The sequence below is a fragment of the Penicillium daleae genome (genome assembly GCF_028827525.1).
Source record: "Penicillium daleae strain IBT 16125 chromosome Unknown utg000002l_segment0_segment0, whole genome shotgun sequence".
NCBI classification, from domain to species: Eukaryota; Fungi; Ascomycota; class Eurotiomycetes; order Eurotiales; family Aspergillaceae; genus Penicillium; species Penicillium daleae.
The window spans coordinates 4,862,504-4,884,929 of NW_026623150.1; the positions used below are offsets into that span (position 1 = coordinate 4,862,504).

At 49.8% G+C, this 22,426-nt stretch overlaps 9 protein-coding genes across 9 annotated transcripts; 5 read left to right on the forward strand and 4 right to left on the reverse strand.

The window, feature by feature from the left end:
- Nucleotides 1–77: 77 nt before the first annotated feature.
- On the reverse strand, nucleotides 78–6,368 carry N7458_002667 (Separin; the record flags this gene model as incomplete). The annotated part of the gene is made up of 1 exon (XM_056906050.1): nucleotides 78–6,368. The coding sequence occupies one exon, from the start codon at nucleotides 6,366–6,368 to the stop codon at nucleotides 78–80; it is 6,291 nt and encodes a 2,096-aa protein (XP_056770157.1).
- A 266-nt stretch (nucleotides 6,369–6,634) lies between these two features.
- Nucleotides 6,635–7,331, forward strand: N7458_002668 (DUF5321 domain-containing protein; the record flags this gene model as incomplete). The annotated part of the gene is made up of 2 exons (XM_056906051.1): nucleotides 6,635–7,088; nucleotides 7,159–7,331. The coding sequence occupies 2 exons, from the start codon at nucleotides 6,635–6,637 to the stop codon at nucleotides 7,329–7,331; spliced, it is 627 nt and encodes a 208-aa protein (XP_056770158.1).
- A 934-nt stretch (nucleotides 7,332–8,265) lies between these two features.
- On the reverse strand, nucleotides 8,266–10,591 carry N7458_002669 (citrin; the record flags this gene model as incomplete). The annotated part of the gene is made up of 4 exons (XM_056906052.1): nucleotides 8,266–8,816; nucleotides 8,870–9,032; nucleotides 9,102–10,283; nucleotides 10,415–10,591. The coding sequence occupies 4 exons, from the start codon at nucleotides 10,589–10,591 to the stop codon at nucleotides 8,266–8,268; spliced, it is 2,073 nt and encodes a 690-aa protein (XP_056770159.1).
- A 2,514-nt stretch (nucleotides 10,592–13,105) lies between these two features.
- Nucleotides 13,106–14,252, reverse strand: N7458_002670 (phosphatase PAP2 family protein; the record flags this gene model as incomplete). The annotated part of the gene is made up of 3 exons (XM_056906053.1): nucleotides 13,106–13,828; nucleotides 13,880–14,133; nucleotides 14,219–14,252. The coding sequence occupies 3 exons, from the start codon at nucleotides 14,250–14,252 to the stop codon at nucleotides 13,106–13,108; spliced, it is 1,011 nt and encodes a 336-aa protein (XP_056770160.1).
- Nucleotides 14,253–15,375: 1,123 nt separating this feature from the next.
- N7458_002671 (uncharacterized protein) lies at nucleotides 15,376–15,931 on the forward strand (the record flags this gene model as incomplete). The annotated part of the gene is given in 3 exon segments (XM_056906054.1): nucleotides 15,376–15,396; nucleotides 15,446–15,711; nucleotides 15,727–15,931. The coding sequence occupies 3 exon segments, from the start codon at nucleotides 15,376–15,378 to the stop codon at nucleotides 15,929–15,931; spliced, it is 492 nt and encodes a 163-aa protein (XP_056770161.1).
- A 31-nt stretch (nucleotides 15,932–15,962) lies between these two features.
- N7458_002672 (uncharacterized protein) lies at nucleotides 15,963–16,380 on the forward strand (the record flags this gene model as incomplete). The annotated part of the gene is given in 2 exon segments (XM_056906055.1): nucleotides 15,963–16,053; nucleotides 16,064–16,380. The coding sequence occupies 2 exon segments, from the start codon at nucleotides 15,963–15,965 to the stop codon at nucleotides 16,378–16,380; spliced, it is 408 nt and encodes a 135-aa protein (XP_056770162.1).
- A 667-nt stretch (nucleotides 16,381–17,047) lies between these two features.
- On the reverse strand, nucleotides 17,048–17,980 carry N7458_002673 (tetratricopeptide repeat domain-containing protein; the record flags this gene model as incomplete). The annotated part of the gene is made up of 1 exon (XM_056906056.1): nucleotides 17,048–17,980. One exon carries the CDS (start codon nucleotides 17,978–17,980, stop codon nucleotides 17,048–17,050), a length of 933 nt encoding a protein of 310 aa, XP_056770163.1.
- Nucleotides 17,981–20,168: 2,188 nt separating this feature from the next.
- On the forward strand, nucleotides 20,169–20,528 carry N7458_002674 (uncharacterized protein; the record flags this gene model as incomplete). Its single annotated transcript, XM_056906057.1, has 1 exon — nucleotides 20,169–20,528. One exon carries the CDS (start codon nucleotides 20,169–20,171, stop codon nucleotides 20,526–20,528), a length of 360 nt encoding a protein of 119 aa, XP_056770164.1.
- An 800-nt stretch (nucleotides 20,529–21,328) lies between these two features.
- On the forward strand, nucleotides 21,329–22,207 carry N7458_002675 (alpha/beta fold hydrolase; the record flags this gene model as incomplete). Its single annotated transcript, XM_056906058.1, has 1 exon — nucleotides 21,329–22,207. The coding sequence occupies one exon, from the start codon at nucleotides 21,329–21,331 to the stop codon at nucleotides 22,205–22,207; it is 879 nt and encodes a 292-aa protein (XP_056770165.1).
- Nucleotides 22,208–22,426: the final 219 nt, after the last annotated feature.

The following is a 22,426-nucleotide window of genomic DNA, read 5'->3' on the forward strand; positions in this document are numbered from 1 at the left end:
ATAAAAAGTACAGCCCCAAAGCCACCCATATCTATGAACCAAAAAGACAATCAAACACCAAGATAATATACACACCCTCAATCCAAAAACACCGGGACACCATACACCACCGGTGCAGCACCATTCAAATACTTCAGCTTACACGACGGCCTCGCCCCAGCAACCGCCGCATCCAAACTTGCGTCACCCGCAGAACGAGTCTTGCACTTCCCCTCCACCAATCCCCACGTCTCAAACGTGGACGTCGCAAACCGATCGATATCTTTATCAGTCACGTCCCACAGCGTAGCTACAAGTGCCGGGCTACCAGCCTGAAGATAATTCATTGGCGTGCCATAGGGCTCGTACTCGCCCGCCTCGGTGAGAGTACCACTGCTGCAGCCCATCAAGAATGCAACGGCGCACTTTGTCAGGCGTTTGACGGTACGGCCACGAATGTACTGCGCGCCGCTGCCGTGGCCGAAATACAGGAAGAGATCTTTGTTCTCTAGGGAGGCGCGGAATTCATCTTCGGAGGGCTCCCGATTGACCATTCCCGTCCAGGAATCCAGTTTGGATAGATCCCCGTCAAAGGTTTCCTGTGTTGTGCGCAAATCACCCGTCGGGTTGAGCAGGTATGAACCTGAAGTACGCTTGATGACAGCGCCAGATTGGGACTTGCGGAAATTGAGAACTCGCTCACGGAGACACTCGAGAGATGGGACTCGGCAGACGGGGAAACCCTGGAGACAAGGAAGAGATTCCCATGGGAATAGATGCAAGGCCTTGTCGAGGACTAGCACCGTGTGGCTAGGGGAGCAGGTAGCAAGTTCTTCCCGTGCAGCTTCATGGTAACCGCGCAATGCGTCAAGTGTATCGACGACCATCATGTCAAAGTCAATCTCGTCATAGGCGTTGCGTTCACCCTGAAATTGGAGAATGTCCACCACAAAGTAGAGCAGATCCATCAAGATATCCTCAGGCTCCTCTTCCTCTTCCAGATTGCGGAGACCAATAAAGAGCTCCACAACATTCTGATGCAGGGTAAGACGGGGTGAGGACGCCTTACCCCCCTTTTGACGGGAGGGCAGATGCTTGTCGAGAATACCCTCGAAGGCAGCCGCGAATCGGGCAAACGCATCACCATCTCGCGCGAGAGGCGAGAAGATACCACGGAAACCTCCAAACCAGACATTCTCGATATTCTGAAGCAGGCTCTCCATTCGACGATCAAGAGTTTCCCGGTTCTTCCACCACTCCCTCTTCATTGCCTTATTTGTTTGGGCCTTCGCAGCGTGCGCACTTTGATTAGCCAGCTTGATAAGCTCCTGCATTTCGTCCTTGCCATCTTCGAAAGTAAACTGCTCCTCCTCATCGTCATCCGAATTTCCTCTTCGCAGGGGAAGTCGAAGCAGGAACGGAGAGCGATTCTTTTGTAGTCGTGACACGACAAACTCGGTGCGGTCTGCGCTCAAGGACAGGGAGAGGACATTCCAATTTTCAGGCAAGATATCGATGTAGTTCTCGGCAAAGTTAGTACAAATATCGTCACTCATTTCGATGGTCGTGGGCGAGGAAGTCGGCCACAGCAGTGGATCGGCAAAGTCGGACAGTTGTCGATCAAAGTCAATAGCCATGCGTTCTCGAGCGAAAGCTCCAACGCGACCGATTTCTACGGGAATTAAAATGTCGGTTAGCATGTAAATTGTATGCCTTTCTTTTGTCCAGCACTCACCATTCATATTCGCAGGCGATTGCGCCCAGATAGCAGGACCTCCCGGGGTTGTAGCATGCGAAAGCATCGAAATCCGACTCATCAAGCGAGACGCGGTATGGCTCTCAAGAGTCGAACCAAGAACAGTAGCATCAGCAAAAACACTCGTCAGACAATCACTCGCTTTCGAAAGCATAATGGAAAAGTCCTCGCTGGCCTTCTGCGCCTTGGCGCGCGTAGTCTTAGCCGGAGCGCGGGTTCTCTTTGCCGCAGTAGGCTTTGCAGGTTGTGGCGTTGGCTCTTCTCCTCCCTTGACTGGAGACTTGAGAGATGGGAGGGAGATGGTAGATTCGGGAAGAACACAGTACACGGCGTGGCTGGCGAAATGGCGGATAGCATCGGCGAGAAGATGTTCGCTTTCGCCGATTTCGATTGAGACTTTGCTCTCGCGGGCAGTTGCACATTGTCGGGCTTCGGCGAGGGTTTTGGCAGAGAGGTCAAAATCGCATAGGGCACGCAAGCAATCAGCTTGTTGTCGGAGGACGTCGCCCTTAAGTCGAAGGAGAGAATTCGATTGAACCTCTGGCATCGGGGTCTTGGACGCAGAGGTCTTTTTCGAGGTTCGAGAGGTAGCAGCTGAGCTAGTCGCTCGTGTCCGACGTACAGGTGCAGCAGCGGAAGTCGTCGATGGCGTGCGTCTACTGCTGCGGACCTGCAACTTTGCCATCTTCTCCTCAAGGGCTGCAACGTTCGGCACTTCCGAGGTGCTTACTGTATCAGAAGAAGTTACAGACGCAATGGCCTTCTCTGCTTCTTGAAGCAGGCGAAGCGCTTTCTCATGTTGTCCTTGTACCCGGTAAAGAGAGGCAAGAGCCATGTGTAGTGAAACAGTCTCGATGCTCGTGTGAAGCTGTTTAGACGAGTCAGAAGCCGCGGCAAGAAGATCTTGACCTTCGCTCAGATGACCTCCGAGAATCCAGTAGCATCCAAGCTGAGTTTGAGCAGCAACGAGTCGTACATTGGCATCGAGTGTCCTGTCAATTTTCAAAGCCTGTTCTCCATAGTAAATGGCATCTTGAAATAGGCCATGATGAGCAGACAAAGTCGCTAGATTCAACAAGCAGGTGTGATGAGACCCAAGATGTGGCCAAAACGGAGCTCCTTGAACATAGCTGGCCGATACATCCGGCAAAGACCCGTTCTGAGAAAGGTCAAGCTTCGCCATCCCATCAGCGACAATCTCAACATCCGAGCCTGCACTAGAAGGCAGTGATCGATCTTGTTTCTTTTGAGCCAGCTTTTCAACTTTCGCCCAGATGCGGCAATTCAGTCTCACAGACAACTTGGCAAAGTACAACGCATGAGTCATGGAGCCCTGAGCAGTGGATAGCCGGGACTGAACAAAGGCAGCATCCGCAATCAATCGTTCCCACGAGATCTTGGACAGAACGGTCAAATTGTTGAGCTCGTCTGAGCTCTGACCCTTCTGGTAAAGTACTCTAGCTGCGGAAAGAGTGGCGACTGCCTTGTCAATCTCCCTTGTCTCGAGCAGATATTCCACCCGAGCAAGTTTGTACGAGATAGTCGCGAGTAAGGAAACCTGGTGTTTGGCAAGATACTGCTCGCCGCGCGCGAGCAGGTCTCCAGCCTTCTGACAATGACCGAGACGACAGTGTTGCAGTACTAGTCGAGCAAGAATAACAATAGCATCTGATAGGTCTCCAGATTGCAGGAGCTCTGATGCACGGAGAATCAGTTCCAAGGCAGAGAGCTGCGCTTTCCAAAGGCCGTGGATCTCGGTGTAGTCCACTAAAGCCTTTAGCTGAAGGACCCAATAATCGGTATCTGTGATGCAAAGAGAGAGCGCCTTTGCATCGGAGCACTGGCGGACCATGGAAGCCCAAGAGGAAAGGGTATCGTCTAGTTCACATACGTCCATCTTGCCTTGATGGAAGCCAATGATCAAGCGTAGAGAGTTTGTGAGGTGTGCTGCGAATGGAGCCAGGTCTATGTCCTCACCGGTTCCCTTGCCGCACTGGAGAGCCCCCGTTCCTTCGTCCATGAGTCTTGCCGTCAGATCAGCATTCATGGCGTTAGGGTGTTCCAGTAGGAAACGAAGAGCAAAGAGAATGACTCGGCCGTGTCGGATGGGGTAGAGTTCGGCAGAGTAAATGTCGAGTAAACTGGATACAACCGGGCTGAGAATTGACTGAAAGTTATCCTCACTTGAGCAATATCCATGGAGATCACAAAGAAGGCCCATTTGCCATTCGAGGAGCATTCCCCTTTGCCCAGAGTCCAGCTCATCATCATCATAGACAGACAAAGTCTTGAATCCCTTCCTGCGTAGCTTCGTCTTCAAAAACGCAGAAAGAACGCGGCTGAGCATGAACCCGGGGCTCTGGGGGTCATGATTGAGCATGCTGGGGCTAGCTCCTGCGTTGCCTTTAGCAATGTCCTCAAGTGTCCCTGCGTTGATGTATTCTGAGATGGAGGATCTAAATGCCTTTTCAGAATCATCAAACTTGTTACCATCCAGGTACAAGTGAGCAGTTCTCTCAAACTTCAGAGCGGCAAATGCGGTAGTTCGATGGCCAGGCGAGCAAGTAGCGAGCAGCTGGGTCGACTGTTTCAACAGGGGTAAAAGCTCGCGATAGCCCTGGCCAGCCTCTTTCTCCTTGATGTATCGAGACCAAAAGAGGTTAGAAAGCTTGACAAGTGCAGCGCCGATGTTCTCAGTCAGCGATGTATCGAAACCGTCTCCATCGGTAGCTTCAATGCTCGTGAGTAGTCGGTGGCAATCCGTCAAAATAGGAAGTATGTCATCCCATGGCGGCCTCTGAGACATAACCGATAGTCGTCCAATAGCAACAGCCGAGTCCACACCTGCAAGGATAATACTCTTAGACATTGCAATCCGAACCCTGAACACCTCAGCCTCCTTCTCGTCACCACCGTCTGCCGGAGACCGCCCGACATAGCGCCGGAGTAATCTCAAGAAAGCTTGGAGATATTCCCGGATCTGGGATGCAATTTCGTTCTTCTCGGTATCACTCTCGACAGACTTGGTGATCGTCTCGCCAAACCAGGCCAATGCAAGCTTCTTCAGCCTAGCAGATTCAACCACCAATTCATCCAAATCAGTGACACTACCTCGTAATTGCAATCCCAACGCAATACTAGCCTCTGCGGTAGCCTTCAAAGCTCCATCGAGGAACTTCTTCGATTCTTTCAGGCCCTGGAAATAGACAAAGGCAATTTTGCAACGGACGGTAGCCAGAGCAAGGCTCTGAGAGTTGGAAAGTGGAGTGACTGCCTGGGCAAAGAGCTTGAGCGACTCATCAAGACATCCCGCATCCAAAGCGAGCTGTCCAAGAACGGTCATTATCTTGGCAGCCGAGTTCATATCCTTGGGGTCTTGACGCTGTTTCTTGATTTCCGCCATTGAAGATTGAATCCGCGTAATCGTCTTGTAGACTACCGCAAAGTCGGTCTTCTCAATATCTTTACTGCGATGGGAGAAGACACCGAGGTAGCGTAGGAGCGGATCAATCATTTCCTTACTTTCATCGCAGACATGGCCGGATGTTTTCCACCCCAAGCAGCGTATCTCGAGAGATAAAAGTTGTAGACTGAGCGTCGTGATTGGTTTCAGTGTGTCTTTGCTTGTCGATCCGTCGGTGGAAGAGGACTTGCCGGCGCATAGAGACAGCACTGTGTTGGAGAGGAGTTGTAGCTGGAGAGCAGCTTTGTCGCTGGTCAAATTCCCAGAGTTCATAGCAGCAACAATGATAGAAGCAGGACTACTCCGATCAGACAGTTGCAAGAAAGGAACAAGGCGCTCAGTTGTCGAGGGTTTCTTCTCAGCAACAAGAAGCCGCATCGCATTCGCATGGTAAGAAACCAGCAATCCGTACACCGACTCTGCATTGGCGATATTCGAGAATGTAAGAAGATCGGACATTCGTTCCTTGCCCGCATCTTCATCCGCAACATCCTTTGCCGGCACACCCTTTTTCCCGGCTTGTTTCGTATCGAGATGTAGTTGTATCCTCCTCTTCAGCGATCGAAGTTCCTTGCACGCCATCTCGTTCAATCCCAGAGAAATCAATTTCCCAGCTAACACACACGCGCCCTGCTCGAATTGTATATTCGCTAGTTCCGTTGATGATTGATGGTCGTTCTTGAGTGCTCGTAGTGTTGCCAGAGCTAGCCTCGCGCATTCCGCGGCCGAGGAGACGCCTTTGTCCACGCCGGCCCCATTGGTTCTCCCGGACTTGGTCGAGAGATTATCCGATGTCGCAGTTTGTCGTTTCGTAGCTGGGATTTTCGACGCGTCCGTCAAAGTCTTCAATGTGACATTGAAGACCTCCGTCGCAAGCACGAGCTTCTCCTGAGGCGACAACGCGGGGCCATCCTGGTCAACGAGGTGCAACGTCGTATCATTCGTATTTCGCGTCTTAATCGTTCTAGACGTCTTCGCTCGACTCGTCGTAATAGCGGGTTCCTTCGTAGTCTTTGTATTCCGCCGGACAGGCTTCTCGGGCGCCTTTGACGAACCGCGGAGCAATGTTTGGAGGGACAACACGGTAGCATCGGAGCATGTTGACGTCGACCGCACAGCCTGCTTGACGGACTCCGAAATCGAGCTGGGTGGTAAGACGGTAACCGCCATGGTGCGCAGGGGGGAGGGGGTGAGAGCCTTCACGACAGGAAGTGCGGTCACGAATTCGGACTTTCAAATCGAAGCTTTGCTGATATCACTGGCCAGACCCCGTGGGAACGCTAAACGGGCGTGTTGTCGTAGCAACAATCCACGTTATACCCAATAAGGCATATATGCCTTAGAGCCTCAGGCAGAAAAGGACCTTTCACTTTTGCCCGCGGGCGTTTTCCCAGCGTGTTACGAGAAGCAACAGCACAACCTCAACCCACACAACAATGACAATGACAATGCCACTCCGAATAAGGCCCGCGGTTCTCACGCGCAAACTCCTCTCACCACAATACCCTTCTCCATCCATAATCACCAACTCGTGCCGCGCGCCCGGCTCCAGATTCTACGCTACCTCGGAGCGACTCCCGAAGATCGCAGATAGCTCAGTATGGACGGCGATGGTGCCGCGATTCATCCGGAACCGCAAGTCGCGCAAGGCGGGCGAGTCGAAGGAGTGGAACCCGGCTACATTTTATATTGTGATGTTTACGTTGATCGGGTCGCAAGCGATTCGATTGCTTACGTTGAAGAATGGGTATGCGGCGTATCGGCGGTCTGTGGATGCGAAGATTGAGCTTTTGAAGGAAGTTATTGGGCGGTTGCAGAAGGGGGAGAAGGTTGACGTGGAGAAGTTGTTGGGAACGGGGGATGAAGCGAAGGAGTTGGAGTGGGAGGATGGTATGTCGTTTTGAGTTCTTGGGATTTGGAGTTTGAGCACTGGTTTATACTGACTTGGTATCGTTTCTAGTTCTTCAGCAGATCGAGCAAGAGGATGCACAGTGGCATTCACAACCAAAAGCTGCGAAGGAAGAGAAGTCTACGCAGGAGTCGGAAAGGAAAGACTCGAGTGTCTCTGAGACATCGAGTGATAATGATACTGCGACGAAGATTCAGTCGACGCGGAAGGTGAACTTCTTCTAAGAAGCAAAAAGTGAACTGCTTTAGGCGATAGCAGTTTCAGGAGTGCAGGAACATGATTGAGCAAGAGTTTACCGCACGAGGCCCGTTGTAGTATGATCTCAGGCACTGTAGCTTTTGAAGCGCTTCTTGACAGCGCTCCTCTCCAGCTGCGCACTGGAACTACGTCCAAGTGCGAGACTCTGATATTCCAGGGCCTTTCATCTTGATGCCGACTGCTCAATCTCATGTACTTATACTTGTATATATTCATCCCGAGATGGTCAAAGACTCACAATTCCAGCATATGACCTACTCCATATATACCTCTTCCCACACTCTCAACAACGAACATGAATACAAAATAACACCATGGAATATCAACTACCAACTTCCTCTTCAAAGTAAAATCCGATTCTATCCGGTCTAGATCTAAGTACAACACAAAACTCAAGTCCCACCCACAGACCCAAGCGCTGTACAGAACGATCCATCCATCCAGCTCACCAATACCCCGACACACAGGGTAAACCTAACCCCCCTCCCATCTATATATATCTCCCACACCCCCATCTTTCCAGATCTATCCTTTTTGATACAATACAGTGCATCCCAGCCACACGCCAGGAGATAAGGAGATGAATCATGCAGTAGGGCAGGCGGGAACGGAAAACAAGACTATCCATCCCAGTCCGGCCCGACACAACACTCGTGGCCCCTCAGTTTTTCAAGCACAGAAGATTCAAACCGCGAAACAAAATATGGGAGATGAACGGAAACGGGGCGTAAATAAGAAAGACCGAATAGGCAAGAAACAAAAAAGAGAAGAAATCTGATGCTAAATGGTTGATGGAGGCGAAGACACGAGGAAAAAAATGTTTAAGAAGGAAGAAATGCAACCCCAAATATTGAAAATCATATCGCTATGTAACCAAAGACAGCGGAGGGAGGGGGCAAATCACTGCTTAGCACCCGGCAGGAACTTGGGCCAGTTCTCGGGGCGAGGGACCTGCACTCGGCCGATGTTCTGGTCCACATCCAGGATGAGCTTCAGGGCGTTCCTTGAGCGGAGGTATGGTAGGGGAGCCTTGGCGCCCTGGAGGCCGACACCAGGCTCGACCTGGCCGGTGGGGGAGATTTCGTGTTCCGCGCCGGGCAATGGGAGCATCTTCTGGAGGACCTCGTATGCGGCCAGGGTGAAACCGAACTGCGGTGATGAGCGCATGATACGGGCTGGACCACCCTTGAAGAAGGCCTTCAGACCTTCCTCCTTCCACACTGTCGCGGCGCAGTGGCGCAGGCCGGTGTATTTCGTCTCGCCCTTGCGGGCTTCGACTTGCAGACGGGTCTTGATCACGTCGCAGGGCGTGGTAAGGTAGGCGGCGGGCATACCGGCGATGGCACCGGCAGTGAGAAGTTGGACGACGCCCAGCTTGTTGGTGGCGGTTTCACCGAAGAAGTCGGACTTCAGGTGGGCATATGTGGGGAAGTAGATGGCGGAGAAGGGCACTGTTTAACTGTCAGATACTTTTCAAGAATCATTGTTAGATGATTGTTCTTACCGTCACGGAGCAGACAAGCGGTGGCGCCCTTGTACAGACCCACGAGACCGAGGTTCTTCACGATCCACAAGGCAGAGCGGCGAGGAGCACCCTCGACGTTCTTGGCGATCTCACCTTGGACCTGGAGACGAATCTTGACGATCTCCAGAGGGTTGGTGAAGACCTGGAAAAAAGAAGGAAATTGTTAACGCAAAGAAAAACTAAGTGTTCATCGAAATTTGAACCAACTCACCACTTGACAGGCACCAGCAGTACCTCCAGCCAGAATCTCATGAAGATACCGGATCTTGTTGGTATCCTTATCGGTAAAGGCGCCACGCACGAGATCGTTCACGGTCAGCTTAATGGCCTTCTCGGGAGCCACGCCAATCAGCTGCGGGATAACACCGGAGTACAGGCCAAGGAAACCCTCGTTCCGGATGACCTTCCTCGCGCAGTCAATGGAGTTGTTGTAGAGGCGTTCACCAGGACGGTTGGACCGCTGGTTCTGCATACGGGTCTTGACCAGGTCAATGGGGTAGACCATGAAAGCACCGAACGCACCCGCCAGACTACCCAAAGCAAAGTGATGCGCCGATTCCAACAGACCGTGCAGGAAGTTCTGGGTCTTGGTGGCCGCCGCCTCCACCGCCTGACCCGCAACTGCGACAGGGATACGCCATGAGGCGTCGATGACCTTGGCAAAGTCCTTCTGGGATAGACGGCCGGAGGGCGCATCCAGACCAGCGAAATGGAACAGAATATCAGCCTCCATAGGGGTGAACAGGGAAAAGCGGGTGACGCGAGCGGCCTCGTTCAAAAAGTCAGAGCGGGTGATCTTGCCGTCGCGGCTCTTGAGGGTGGCCTCGCGGACGATCAAGTCGATAATATCCATCTCGCGCATGATGTTCTGGAAGGCACGGACGGTAGCGTAGGAGATTTTGTTGCTGGTCGAGATGTTGCACAGCGTGGGCAGGTTCTCCAGCAAGTGGTCGGAGAGCTTGTGCTTGGAGGTTTCCAGGATGATGCGCTGGAAGTCCTCGGGCTCAATGTAGCCATCACCATCCTTGTCGAAGATGTGGAAGGCCTGGCGAATGCGCTCGCCTTGCAAGCCGCGCAGCATCTGGGAGAATTGGGGGTAGGTCATATCGTGGCGCGACTTGGTGCGGCCAGTGTAGAGGGACGCCCATTCGGAGTTCCAGTCAAAGGGAATGCTATCGGCGCTCTTGTTCAGATTATACATTCCTTTGACGGTCTCCCATTTCACGGTCCCGCTGCCATCGAGGTCGAACAGGCGGAACGCAATCTCGTATTCTGCATCGGGCTTCGTAAGGAGGTTCTCGAAGGTGGCCCAGTCGGACAGGCTAAGCTTGCCGGATCTCCGTCGGTCTGCCACTCGGAAGAGGATGCCATATTGCTCGCGCTTGATTTTGTGCTGAAATTGAGGAATGGGTTAGCCGGGGTGCTATTCTTTGGAGGTCTCGAAATTGTTTCGGAGTTCCATGCGAGGGAACGAGAACGGGGAAAGCGAAGGCATTGAAGAAGAGACCAAAAAGCGAGACTCACATAATCCTCCTGCTTCGGAGCAACCGCATTAATGAAATCGTCCTCGGTCATGTACAACTCGCCATTTTCGTCCTTCTGAGCGTGGCGCAAGAAGTTGGAGCGGGCCTGGAGCGACAGCTCGGGCGCCTCTTTACTGCCAACCAGTGTGCCCTTGACGGTATCCTTGACGCTCGCCATTGTGTCACAGAACAGGACTGTGTCGAAACTTGAAAGGGACTGGGAGCGACCCGAAAGTGAAAATCCACCGCACAACAACTGGGGGAAGGGGGAGGGGGGGGAAGAAGGGCAAGGGAAGATCGAAGGTGGAGAACGGGGGGACCGGGTTGAGTCAAAAAGGAATGATGAACCCGCTGCTGATGATTTCGCGATAATAATAGAGAGAGAGAGACTCCGTCCGTGGCTCGAACAAATCGAGCTGAAGATTGAGCTTTTGGTTGGTCTTGATTTTTGATTTATTCTGATGGATTGACTAAGATTAGAAGAATTCTACAATTGCAAGTCAGATGACCTGGTCCGCGTGTTCCTGGCCATTCAATGAACCAAGTGCCTGTGAATCTTCATAATAATGTTTGGCCACGCGAGTATGAGTTTTTCACCGCCCCCTGGACTCTGGGACTGTGGCCCTTTTTCGGAGGCGATTTACCCGCGAGATCGGGCTGGGGGCCGACTAGTCTCCTACTGCGAGGAACCCGATGGTACTCCGCATTTTCACTGGAGAAAGAGAAAGTGATGACATCCTGACTCGGGAGTATTTCTGTCAATTGTTCTACTTGGAGATATGCAAGATTGATCTGCTATCCACACTATCACAGATCCTACAGTATCCAGATCGACCTGAGATTGACTGGCAGAATAGAATTTTACGGACTCTCCTTTGCCACCACGAGCCACGGTTAAAAAGAACCATCCAGCCAATGATGCGCATACCGAACCCCTGGCGAGAACCAGCAAAATCCGGTTCTTATGACAGTCAGCAAGCTCAATACATCGTTAAATATAGAAAGTACTATAAAGTATAACAATAAACAATTCGCAGCGGAAAGCACCATCCCAACCGCCTCGAAAGTACAGTACTTTCCTCCTGGAGTACCGGAGGATCCAGAATATAGCTCAACTACTACTTAGGACTAGCTTCACCTGGCCATGGTTCAGGTGACCATGCGAAGATCATCGGAAGGGTGAAACCGGAGCCGGTCGCATTTCACATGTCCCTCCTTCGGTGAGTGTGTCACTGTGTATGACTATGTGCGGCATAAAAAGAAAACGCCCACGATAACTCTCGGGTGCCGCCGTGATCGGTGCGGAGCAACGAGCGGGTCCGCGTGAAAGTTGGAGGGATTCTGGAAGTCTGGAAGTCTGGACAGGTCAAGATGGCGCCGAAAAGCGTGTGGAAAAGTTGGAGAACCGCCCAAAGTCCTTGACCTATTGGACACGCCTTCCCCTCTTTCTCCCCAGCGGACCGACCAGTCTCGGCTTAACTCCGCCTTTCTCGGGCGTTAGTCTCTCCGCAGCTCTCCTCACCGTGGCTGAAATGGGGAAAGATCCTTGGGGGGGGAGTGGTTGGGGAGTACAATACTGTAGTATGTAACAAATATAGCTACCGTAGTCATACATAGGGGGTTAGTTAACTAGTTAACTGACTAACTATAGGATGACGAAGCAGGATTTAGGCAGTAACAACGGCTGAATATAGGCCTCTGGATCTTCTTGTGCATTATTCCTACCCCATAGTTAATTAGTTGACCCCGATTCTACCAGCTCTGCCCGCGGCCTGCATGGCATGCCTCTGGTTACCTTGAACCGACGCTTAAACCTGCCTATTATGGCCAACCAATTTATTCTAGCTGCGGCCTCCTCCGGCCTTCATAAAGCTGTCAGTAGCTTCCATCAACACAATTATATTCTTTTCATCACGCTATACAGAACCGAAATAGGAGCTACTAGCGAATTGAGAAGGATATCCTGCGTGAGATAATTTTGAGGTGCGAAATGGTGCCTTTGAAGGCCTGCTACGCAAATTCGGGAGACCTGTCAAACCCCCCGCATTGGACGAATTCTCCAACGGGAGGAGTGTTATGAGCCAAAAGGATAAATCGTCAACAATCGGTGGCATTCAGCGAGAGTATCACGAAGAGAATATATCTGATGTGGTGGTATTTGACTTATCTCACTGATAACGAGCGAAATCTCTTATCGTCCCGATTCGGTAACCTTGCTCCCATCACCAAACCAGCAAACTTAAGGCTTCACATAGTGGGAACTAGACTACTTGTGTCGTTTAGACGAACATTTAAGGAAGCACCCTGGTCAAGTTGAATCTGCAGAATGTGCGCGAAGCCTTTCCGCACAGCAACAGAAACCAGTGGTATACAGGGCTCAAACATGTCGTTGATAAAGACACAAGTTGAGGATGCCATAGAGGCGATAACATGTTTGGGAGAGATGGTTGACATCCGGGAAGCGAGTGAGTATATCCGCGATGCTGAGGATCACCTCGTTTGGAAGGTGCGAATGAAGCATGTTCGGATCCGGGCGATTCATTTGACGCTGAGAGATTTTTTATCTCTTTGGAAGTGATCGATGCGCCTGGCAAGACGCTTCAAGTAGGTCGGATTCAGCGCTGCTCACGTTATGGTTCCAACTTTGTATAACGGCATGTGATACTGTAAATAAAGCACTCGGTATACCTGTCTACTTACCATCAAACGCATTCCGAGGCTTCTCCAACCCTATCAACCGAAACAACACCCTCTCAACTGGCAAGAGAACCAACAGAACCCGATTTAAATAATAAGCACTAGCAATAAGCACAATACCAACCACCATATCGAGAACGAAATGATTCGCAGTCGCAACCACCGTCACTCCCATCACCACTGGCCAAAGCGGAGCAACGACTCGCAGAAACCCGTGCGGACTGTATACCACAAGACAAAACGCAAGAAACGCCGAGTTACCAAAGTGCAGCGAAGGCATCGCCGCAATGGTTAATTGGAATTTGTTTCGCGTCCACGCCGACCCCGAGTTCTCGCCGTGCAGCACATCGATGAAACCGTAGTCTGAAGGGAGGAGACGCGGGGGCATGCATCGCCAGAGCGATAAGATTACGAACGCGATAGCGTTTGTTAGGGCTAGGGTGCGTCGGAAGGCTTGATACCGGTTGCGTGGGAGGTATGTGTAGCTGTAGACGTAGAAGGCAACGCCGACGATGATGTGGGAGTAGTAAATGCTGGCGAGAATACCGATCAGTCGGGGTGATTTGGTAAGAATGAATTGCTGGGCGGAGAGTTCAATATCGATGTGGAGGTAGTGCTCAAGGGAGAGGAGAAGGATGGCATGGTGCTCGGCTTTTTGGAAGATAGGTTTGTTGTTAGCGATGACTCGTGCGGAGACGGCTCGCGCGCCTTGATATATCTGGGTCTTGTCAGATATGATTAAAGAGCATGGGAGTCAGTAGATGCCCACCCAGTAAATAAGCAGCCAGTACCAGATCTCGAGAAGGAATGGGTACCGCGCCAGCCAGCGGGAATGAAATCTCAGTTGAGGTTTTAGTCTGGCTGTCTCGGCAACTACAGCTTCTCCGGGTTCGCCATAAGTATCCTGTTCTCGCTCAGATTCATCCTCGTGCAGTAGTGGTGTGCGCGAAGGATCATGCACACGATCATAACGATCGGCACGCCGGTTGATCCACGCTCCTAGTGTGAATATCCCCGCGATCGCTGTTCAAAGTAGATGAGTAAATAAAAGAGGAGGCTGAACAGATCTAACTTGGTCCGTTCATTGGCATCTTGACGGCTGACTTACCACTAGGCTCGAGGATGTTTTTCAGGTTGCTCATGGCATGCGGGCGCTAATCGGGATAGATATGGATAAGTTGAAGGATAAGATGTTCTAGACACGTATCTCTCAGATATGAAAATAGCCTTAGTAAGATCAAATTTGAAATGGAGCAGCTCTGGAGAGACCTTAAAGAGGCACTGGACATACCCCGGCTGTCTCGGGAGTGGCCGGCTTCTCCACATAAATCCCTGCCCACCGAAGCCTGATTCGTGAATGAATCTTACAGCCACTACTGGTAGGGTGATTGCTTGTGTGATGAGTAGTCAGATCTGACGTTATGGGATTTGACTGGTAGCTTGAAGTTGGAAATCGAGGCTGCCTAGAGAGTCACAAGTCACGGCTGTCTGGGGCCGGGGTTATGATAGCGTGTACTGACTGGCGTCGTGTTGGCTTACATCTTGGCTTATTCTAGTTAACCAATACTCGCAATATTATTAAGATCAATTTATAGACTTAGAACCCTTTCAACAGGTCTTTCAACAGGTATTTCAATACTTAGAGGAGTTTTTCACAACTCGAATTAGTGCATTTAGTGTGTTCTAATCTATCTCGAATATAACTATTCCTATCTATCGTACGGTCTCAGCCTAGGACGGACTGCGTTTACGTACGCCATAGTGCTTAAGACGGTGCAATCCCTAGTGATACGGGCCATTATAAACAAAGCCGTGTGGTAAGGTTATATAGAACCCATGAGGGGATCCGACGGGTATGAAAAATTACATAGTTTTTGACGCCACTCTGAACTTCAACCTAGATTTACTCAGAATCTTTGATCATAAAGCGGCCCGTAACTAAAAAGTAACTTTGATTAGGTAGATATTATTTGCACATCATACTAAGCCACTTTTAGACTAACGACGCCTCACTATGATATGTGGCAGGGACTTGTCCAAAAATGGCCTATGGTGACGTGCGAGTCGGGTTTCTTGTTGCGAATAAGGAATCTCTCTAATTAAGCTAACTTTCTTCGACCAATTGCACTCATTCGTCATCAATTCCTTTGCAAAGCTTGAACTGACTATACTCATCTATCATCAACCATCACAGCTGATTCGGCTGCCTTACTTTTACTGGAACTGCTATAGTCTCTAGACTAGTGGCCTTGAGTAGTCGGCAGAATGTCATCATCCTACAAGACGGTGAGTCCTTGTGTATCCTCTAGTTTTTCGACACTCATAATCAAGCTAGAAGCTGGATCGAAAGCTAAACAGTTACACACCACTTGAACCCACGGACAAAACCAGAGACTTCCTCCGTGACTTTTTCGAAGTCCTTCCTCCTGACGGAAGGCAAAATCTGGCGGAGGAAGTTTCAGAATGCGCAGATAAGAAGCTTCGGCAACTATTCCAAAGCATCAGAACCGGTTTATTGATTCCTTTGAAAGCACAGGGTGGCAAAACACCCGCTGAATTGACTCCTGAAGAACCAAGCGGATATCTCAAGTGCCTAGACACGTAGCCCGTTAGCAGAAGCTCTCAGTCGCAACTCCCACACAACTTTTTAGAAAGAGATGGCAACAAATGTGTTGCAACGGGGCATTACCGTCACCGTCACGCTCCTCCACCGAACGCGATGACGAACTATATTGAAGCAGCCCACATTATTCTGGGATCTAAAATCAAGGCGAGGTGTGGGCGAGGTAGTGAAAGACAGAGATGCAAACATTTGGGTTAATCTAAGGCGATACTTTCCAGTTCTTCGCAGTATGGAGTTTACCTCACCAGCAGATCAACTCGGAAAACAACGTCCTGATGCTAGGCCCCCAGCTTCACAGAGAATTCGGACAATTCTGACTCGTTTTCGAAGCAACCGGAATTGCTCACCAATATCGACTCAAGACCTTTCCAGATACTATCACAGCACCGTTGCGAGACTTACCTAAAGATCGGCTTGTCAAGTTCCGAGTTCACAAAGGAAGTTGGGAACTTCCAGATCCTAGACTTCTCGAAATTCATGCTTGTATTGGTAACTTTCTACATATGAGTGGCCAGGCGGAGATAATCGACAATCTTTTGGAGAATTACGAAGAATGTGGTGGGCTTGCTCCGAGTGGAGGCGGCAACCTAGAAGACCTTCTTGCAGCGAGCAGTCTCTCACTACTAGCAACGTCTGACGATAGATAGGAATAGTAATATTCGAGATAGATTAGAACAGACTGCAAGTGGATATAATAGTTCTAATTGTCAAGAAGAAGACCTATTAGAAGACTTACTAGAAGACCTACTAGAAGACCAGTTGGAAGACCAGCAAAAAACGAGTTGTATAACTATACATAAAATTTCCCCCAACGAGGGTAATGATGTAGACTGCATAAGGAAGAATAATTAATATATAGCTTTCTGACCCCCTCTAAGCAAATAGAAGCTGAGTATAGTTAGAAAGTAGAGGGATTTAGATTTCAGACTGCTCCCAGTTTTAGTGTGAGCTCCCCCGAGCTAAATACCCACACATGAATGTCTTCTTAGTCTGGAAGTATCTCTATTGATATCTCGAGAAACATATGACAATCGAGGAAGAAGCGAGACATTGAAGCTCCAATTATGCGTGGAGTGGATATCGTAAATGATCAAATTGGTTACAAAAATACCCGCATTATCATGCCGGTCAAAAACGCTTGATTGTGAAAGGAGATCCAACGCTAGCGCCACCATGTTCTCATCTTCTGGTCCCATCTCAGGCGTGATCGTAAATTCATGTCATGTCACATAAATGAAGACTGAGCTGATTTGATGCCAGCTCGTGATTTGAAGCGAGTGCGGTCATGTCATGTCTTGAGTCTTTTGATTAGGGTCACATTCGCCTGAGATGAAAAGCGTCCGCTCTTACATTTGCCAAGTGTGCCACATCTGAAGTCAACAGCTCCGCATACTCTGCAAGTGAGAGGGAGTCGTCTTGGATAGACTCAGCGATGCTCGTGATAGCCCCGGGTACGCCATAGGACAAGCTAGCTATCTTCTTTAGAGCTTTCTGGTCTGCTCGGCGCAGTTTAACATCTGATCCTAGTACTAGACGTTGCAGGAGTGTCGTTGCCTCGCCTATCGAAAGTGGACCCAGGTCGGCGCCAGCTCCATTTTCAAAGAAACGATTGTTTGCCGCATAATTTCGACTTGTGATCAAAATTGATCCATTTCCACCACGTGGAATGTAATTGGCAATAACGTCGAGGTCATCGGCTTGGTCGAAGATCAATAGCCAGCGACAATTGACACCCCAATCCACACTCTTCTTTGGATTGTTCAGCCACGCTTTTGCGAGTTTCCGCCTTGATTCCGGAGTCGGGTGACTGTATGTGTTTGTAAGGCCTAGGTAGCTCGGGATTTGGCAATAGTCGGTCATCAATTGGGCCGCACTACCAGCGTGCAGCCAAAACACGGCGCCGAATTGGTTTTTCCTTGAGTAGGCATATTCGATAGCCAGATCGGTCTTGCCAATGCCACTCTCTCCGCAAATTGCAAAGCTGCGGATACTGTTCATGTCCGCAGGAAGAGATGTCTCTTGTGGAAGAAGGTGCTCATCCATCGATCGCAAGATATCGTCCCGGCCGACGAAAGTGTGGTTTCGTGATTTCTCTGCGAGGGCAAAGCAGGGGAGATTCCAGTTTCCAAGACTCAGCATCCGAGTATTCAGTTGCTGACCGAGGTAAAGCCCATAGTCCGAGAGAGAAAGTTTGGGAACGCTGCATTCGCTGTGGTGGCATTCCCCCGAGCATGGTTGACGAGACATCGTAAAGGTCCGCATATCGCAAAATTCCATCAGGTCGTAAAGGATTGTCTCTTCAAGCAGAATCGCACGTTTGAATTCCAGTGTAGATCTCCCTCCCCTTGTAATGGGCCGATTAGGTGGATTCGGAGGATTTAAAGTCGCGGCAGGAGGAGCTGAGTCTCTATACATACTCTTTATCTGCTAGGCACCGACTAGTGACGCAGAAAAGTTTGTCAAGTGTGCAATTTCTCCTCTTGCCATTATCGAGTTCCTTTTTGTGATTCGCGCTGTAATAATATCATTGCCACGTTTGGGATGTTCACCATGAATTTTCGAGAAGCGAGCGGAGAAGACTCCTTCCTGAATGGGATTAGTATTCCCGGTTTGAAAGCCTACGAAGCTCTGCGTGGGGAAAAAGTACCCCCACTTTCGGTCCAGATCCTTGCACTACTACGGCTGCTTGTTGGATATGTTGGCTTCAATAACGGCTGAAATTATGGGGTGGCTTAGTAGGCTACCGGTCGGATTTTTGACTAAGATTTGTAGCCGGGGTCGCGAGGCATGAGGTATTCTCATAGTAAAATATAGTTACTCAGAGCGTAGACCCATTGTTCAATGACGATAGTCAAATCTCGGCGAGATGTAAATCCTCCATTTCTGTTCACTTAAGGCAGTTGAATAGGCATCATGTATAAAGTTAAACAGTCAGTCATCAAGGACGCTAGTATGATTCTGGTAAGAGGCTCTTCCGCCTCCTTCCTAAGTTCGCCAGGAGATCACGGAGTCGCGGTGGAGAACCTCTCCGTTTGCGAAGCCCGATCTCCGGTTCGGGCAACAGTCTCATCTGGGATCAAATCATCATTAGTTGAATTGTTTAATCCAACACAGACGCTAGTCAACGTGGCCTATTCTCGGGATAAACCTACCGACCATGAGTAGCGTTGTCTCTTCTTATCAATCAGTCTACAAGAAAGCTTTTTTATTTAGCTTGTGAACAAGTCCGAATTGCTTCGTACCTTGAAACTGAGAAACATCCTTTCTTCTTGATTAAGGCCGTGTTCATCTTTCTTTTTTTTTTTTTTTCATTTGTTTATTTTCTCAAATTGGGCATTTATAAATGACGACTTTTTAAACCATGGCTTGCCTCGAAGATCAACACAAGCACAACGTCAGTACGACGCAACACGATTTGCAAAGTTCAACGTTTATCTCAAGTCCCCTACTTAACTCGGGCACTACTGCCCGAAGGCGTAAGTGGATAGACTAACGGGAGCCCTGTGCCGAGGGATGTTTAACAAGAATGGTCCCACATCGAGCATGCTACACATACTACATCCAGTATATACCAGTCAAGAAAACTCATCCTCTTGTGATTTCACATTGAAAACCATGCTGAGCGACCGGGCGCATGCTCAATTTTCCAGTTCAATTACCTCCTTGGCCTAGTGTGAATGACGACGCAAAGTATTGCAGGTGGCCCCCCTCCCCCCAGCCGGGTCTTCGGACTTTGGACCTGCCGCGTGATTCCAAGTGGTCACTACTCCTTCCCGATTGATGGTTGATCGGAACTGGTGGACAGATTTTGCTTCCAGACGCACCTGCTGGGGCCTTACCGCCTGAGAGAGATGGCCTGCTAGGGAAGGTGCATGTGGCTGCATGGCACACCAGGCCATCACGGCCCATCACATCCTGTTCAGTCCAGGACTGGCAAGGACGTCATACTGATTGGATGTGGTGACGGGGTCGAGCTTGCGAGCCAGCCTTGCAAGGTTGGGCCTAATGCGTGATGAGGATGGTGATTGTGCGGTGTGCAGCGTTCAGTGCATTGGCTGGGCGCTTCGACAGCGCGCGATGGTTGGCTGCCAGGTATCCCTCCCCCGCCCGCGACTCAGTATATAGCCGCCCATAACATCCACGTCCTGGACCAGTTCTTCGTCGTTGCTGCATCGTTGTTTGAGATTTTTCTATTTTCTTCTCTTTCTATTTTCGTCCGCGCTTCGTTCTGGCTGGTCCAAACGAGCTGTTCTTTTCTGCCTTCCCCCTCCAGATTGTATCTTCTCAAGTCTACTACGTCGATAATCGTCTTTCTCTCGATCCATACTTTTCTCTAGGTTGTCTTCGTTGATCGAAGTTAAACCTGTGACTACAAAACTACATTGTCATCTTCATAATAAAAATTTCAATTCCCTGTTCTGTCAATCTTGTCAAAATGCTTCGATCCGCCAAGCCCAAGCTTTCCCTGAGCATCGTTACTGCCCCGACTACATCGCGTCCGTCGCTGTCGCTCAAGTCGCCGGTTGCTCCTCGCACTCCAATCTCGCCAGCGAGTCCAGCAAGCAAGCGATTTTCTTCTTTGCAAGTACCAAGTTACTCTTATGTCAACTCATGCTCCTCGAAGAGCATCCTCAAGAAGAACTCTGCGGTGCGACCAAGTGTCGCAGACAAGCGCATCCAATTCCAAGGCACGCCCACTATCCACTGCGTGACCCCAATTGAGAATACCGATGAATACTATGGCAAGCATACCAAGATGTCCCGAGAAGAGCGACGATGGACTGTCCGCGAGTGAACTGTCTCGTGTACTGTCTGGACATTTCTTAATGCCAATGGCCGCGCTCTCTCTCTCAGAAACATGGACTCTCAAATGATCGGGCTCAAGATTGCCAACAAACGAGGAGTTGGATAGTCAGGAACAATTCAACGATCCTCCAAACCTGAAAATCAAGGCTTGCTGCACCTCAGACTCGAGCCAGCTTGGCGAACTACCAGCCTTGCAGAACAGTGTTCAGCCCTTTGACAGCTCAGGCTATTCAATCTCTTGTGAGCTGACTCGAGGTACAAATGCGGCCTTGGTCCGTTCCGGGCCATGAAATGAAGATGACTGTGTCTCAGTGTGTTGAGCCGACGATTATATCTTACGACGTTGACGGGCCCACGATTTATGATCTATATTTAGTATAACCAAAATAGTTTAACCCAATCCAGTCCTTACCTACACCCAGTCCTGTGCTTGTAAAAAATATTTTCGCTGTAGCCTTATAAACCCGATGTTCTTACCTATTTCGGGCAAGAGAGTCCTTAAGTTTCCCTGGGGAAGATGTGAACAGGTCGGGCTAGGGTCTTGATTTCCAAGCATATCGATTTGACTAATGGATCAGTACGAGGCTGATTGACTTGTGGAAGGCCTTGGTTCCACATTCTCCAAAAGCTTCTGGGGCATAGGATATCATTGGCTATATTTTGCGGGGACTGAGTCACGCTACAGATTTCCCAGGTTCGAGTCAATTTGACCATCGTATTGAAGTATAAAAATACAGCACCAGATTTCCGACTTGATTGCAATCATACGTATCCTTTAAAAAATTTCTCATGTCTGAGGTAAACGAACAGTCGCCTAATATTCAGATCGTCACGGAGAACGTGGTGATCAATGGCCACCGAATTGCCTACGGCGTCCACGGTTTAGGGCAGCCCATCGTCCTCTTACACGGAACACCCTCATCATCTGCAATCTGGCGTAATATCTTTCTCCCACTTGCAGAGGCTGGGTACAAGGTCCATTTCTTCGACTTACTAGGCTACGGGCTATCGGAGCGCCCATGGGATCCATCCGTTGACACCTCCATGTCGGGCCAGGTTCCCGTCCTCGAAGACCTACTCTCTCACTGGGGTATCGAGTCCTTCCATCTCGTCGCACATGACATTGGAGGTGGAATTGCACAGCGTTTCGGAGTATTCTATCCTCACCGACTGCTATCGTTGACTTTGATCGACGTTGTGAGTTTTGATAGTTACCCGTCGAAAAGAACGAGGGAGCAGATGGAGAAAGGATTGGAGCGGCTCATCCACGTGAACGATGACGACCATCGTGCACACTTTAGAGATTGGCTGCTATCTGCCGTGCATGACAAGCAGAGATTCGCGGATTCAAGCTTAGATACCTTCCTTGGTTACATATCTGGTCCCATTGGCCAGGGAAGTCTCTTTCAGCATCAGGTGCGACATTACGATCCTAGACATACCATGGAGATTGCCGATCGGCTTCATGTGTTGGGTAATCTGCCTGTACAGCTGATATGGGGTGCCAACGATGAGTGGCAGGTGGTTGATTGGGCACATAAGCTCAATAAAGCAATCCCAGGATCGAAGCTGACAATTCTTGAAAATTGTGGGCATTTTTCACCAGAGGATCGACCTGAAGATATTGTTCAGCTTGTGGTATCATTTATTCGGCGCTGTACTAGCTGAAGCGGGTTGCTGTCTTTCACGGCTTGCGATCCCTGGATACGGAGAACTGTATAGATCCGAACAAATGCTATTCAAAATAATTATGCATAGAGGCAAGGCGCTGGTACTTTAAAAATAGCACCAAGCCCAATGGCCCTGGAAATTGGTCAATCGTGTCAGCATTGAATGCTATAATCTCTCATTTTATAGATTCTAGCACTGGATTACGTGGAAATTCCT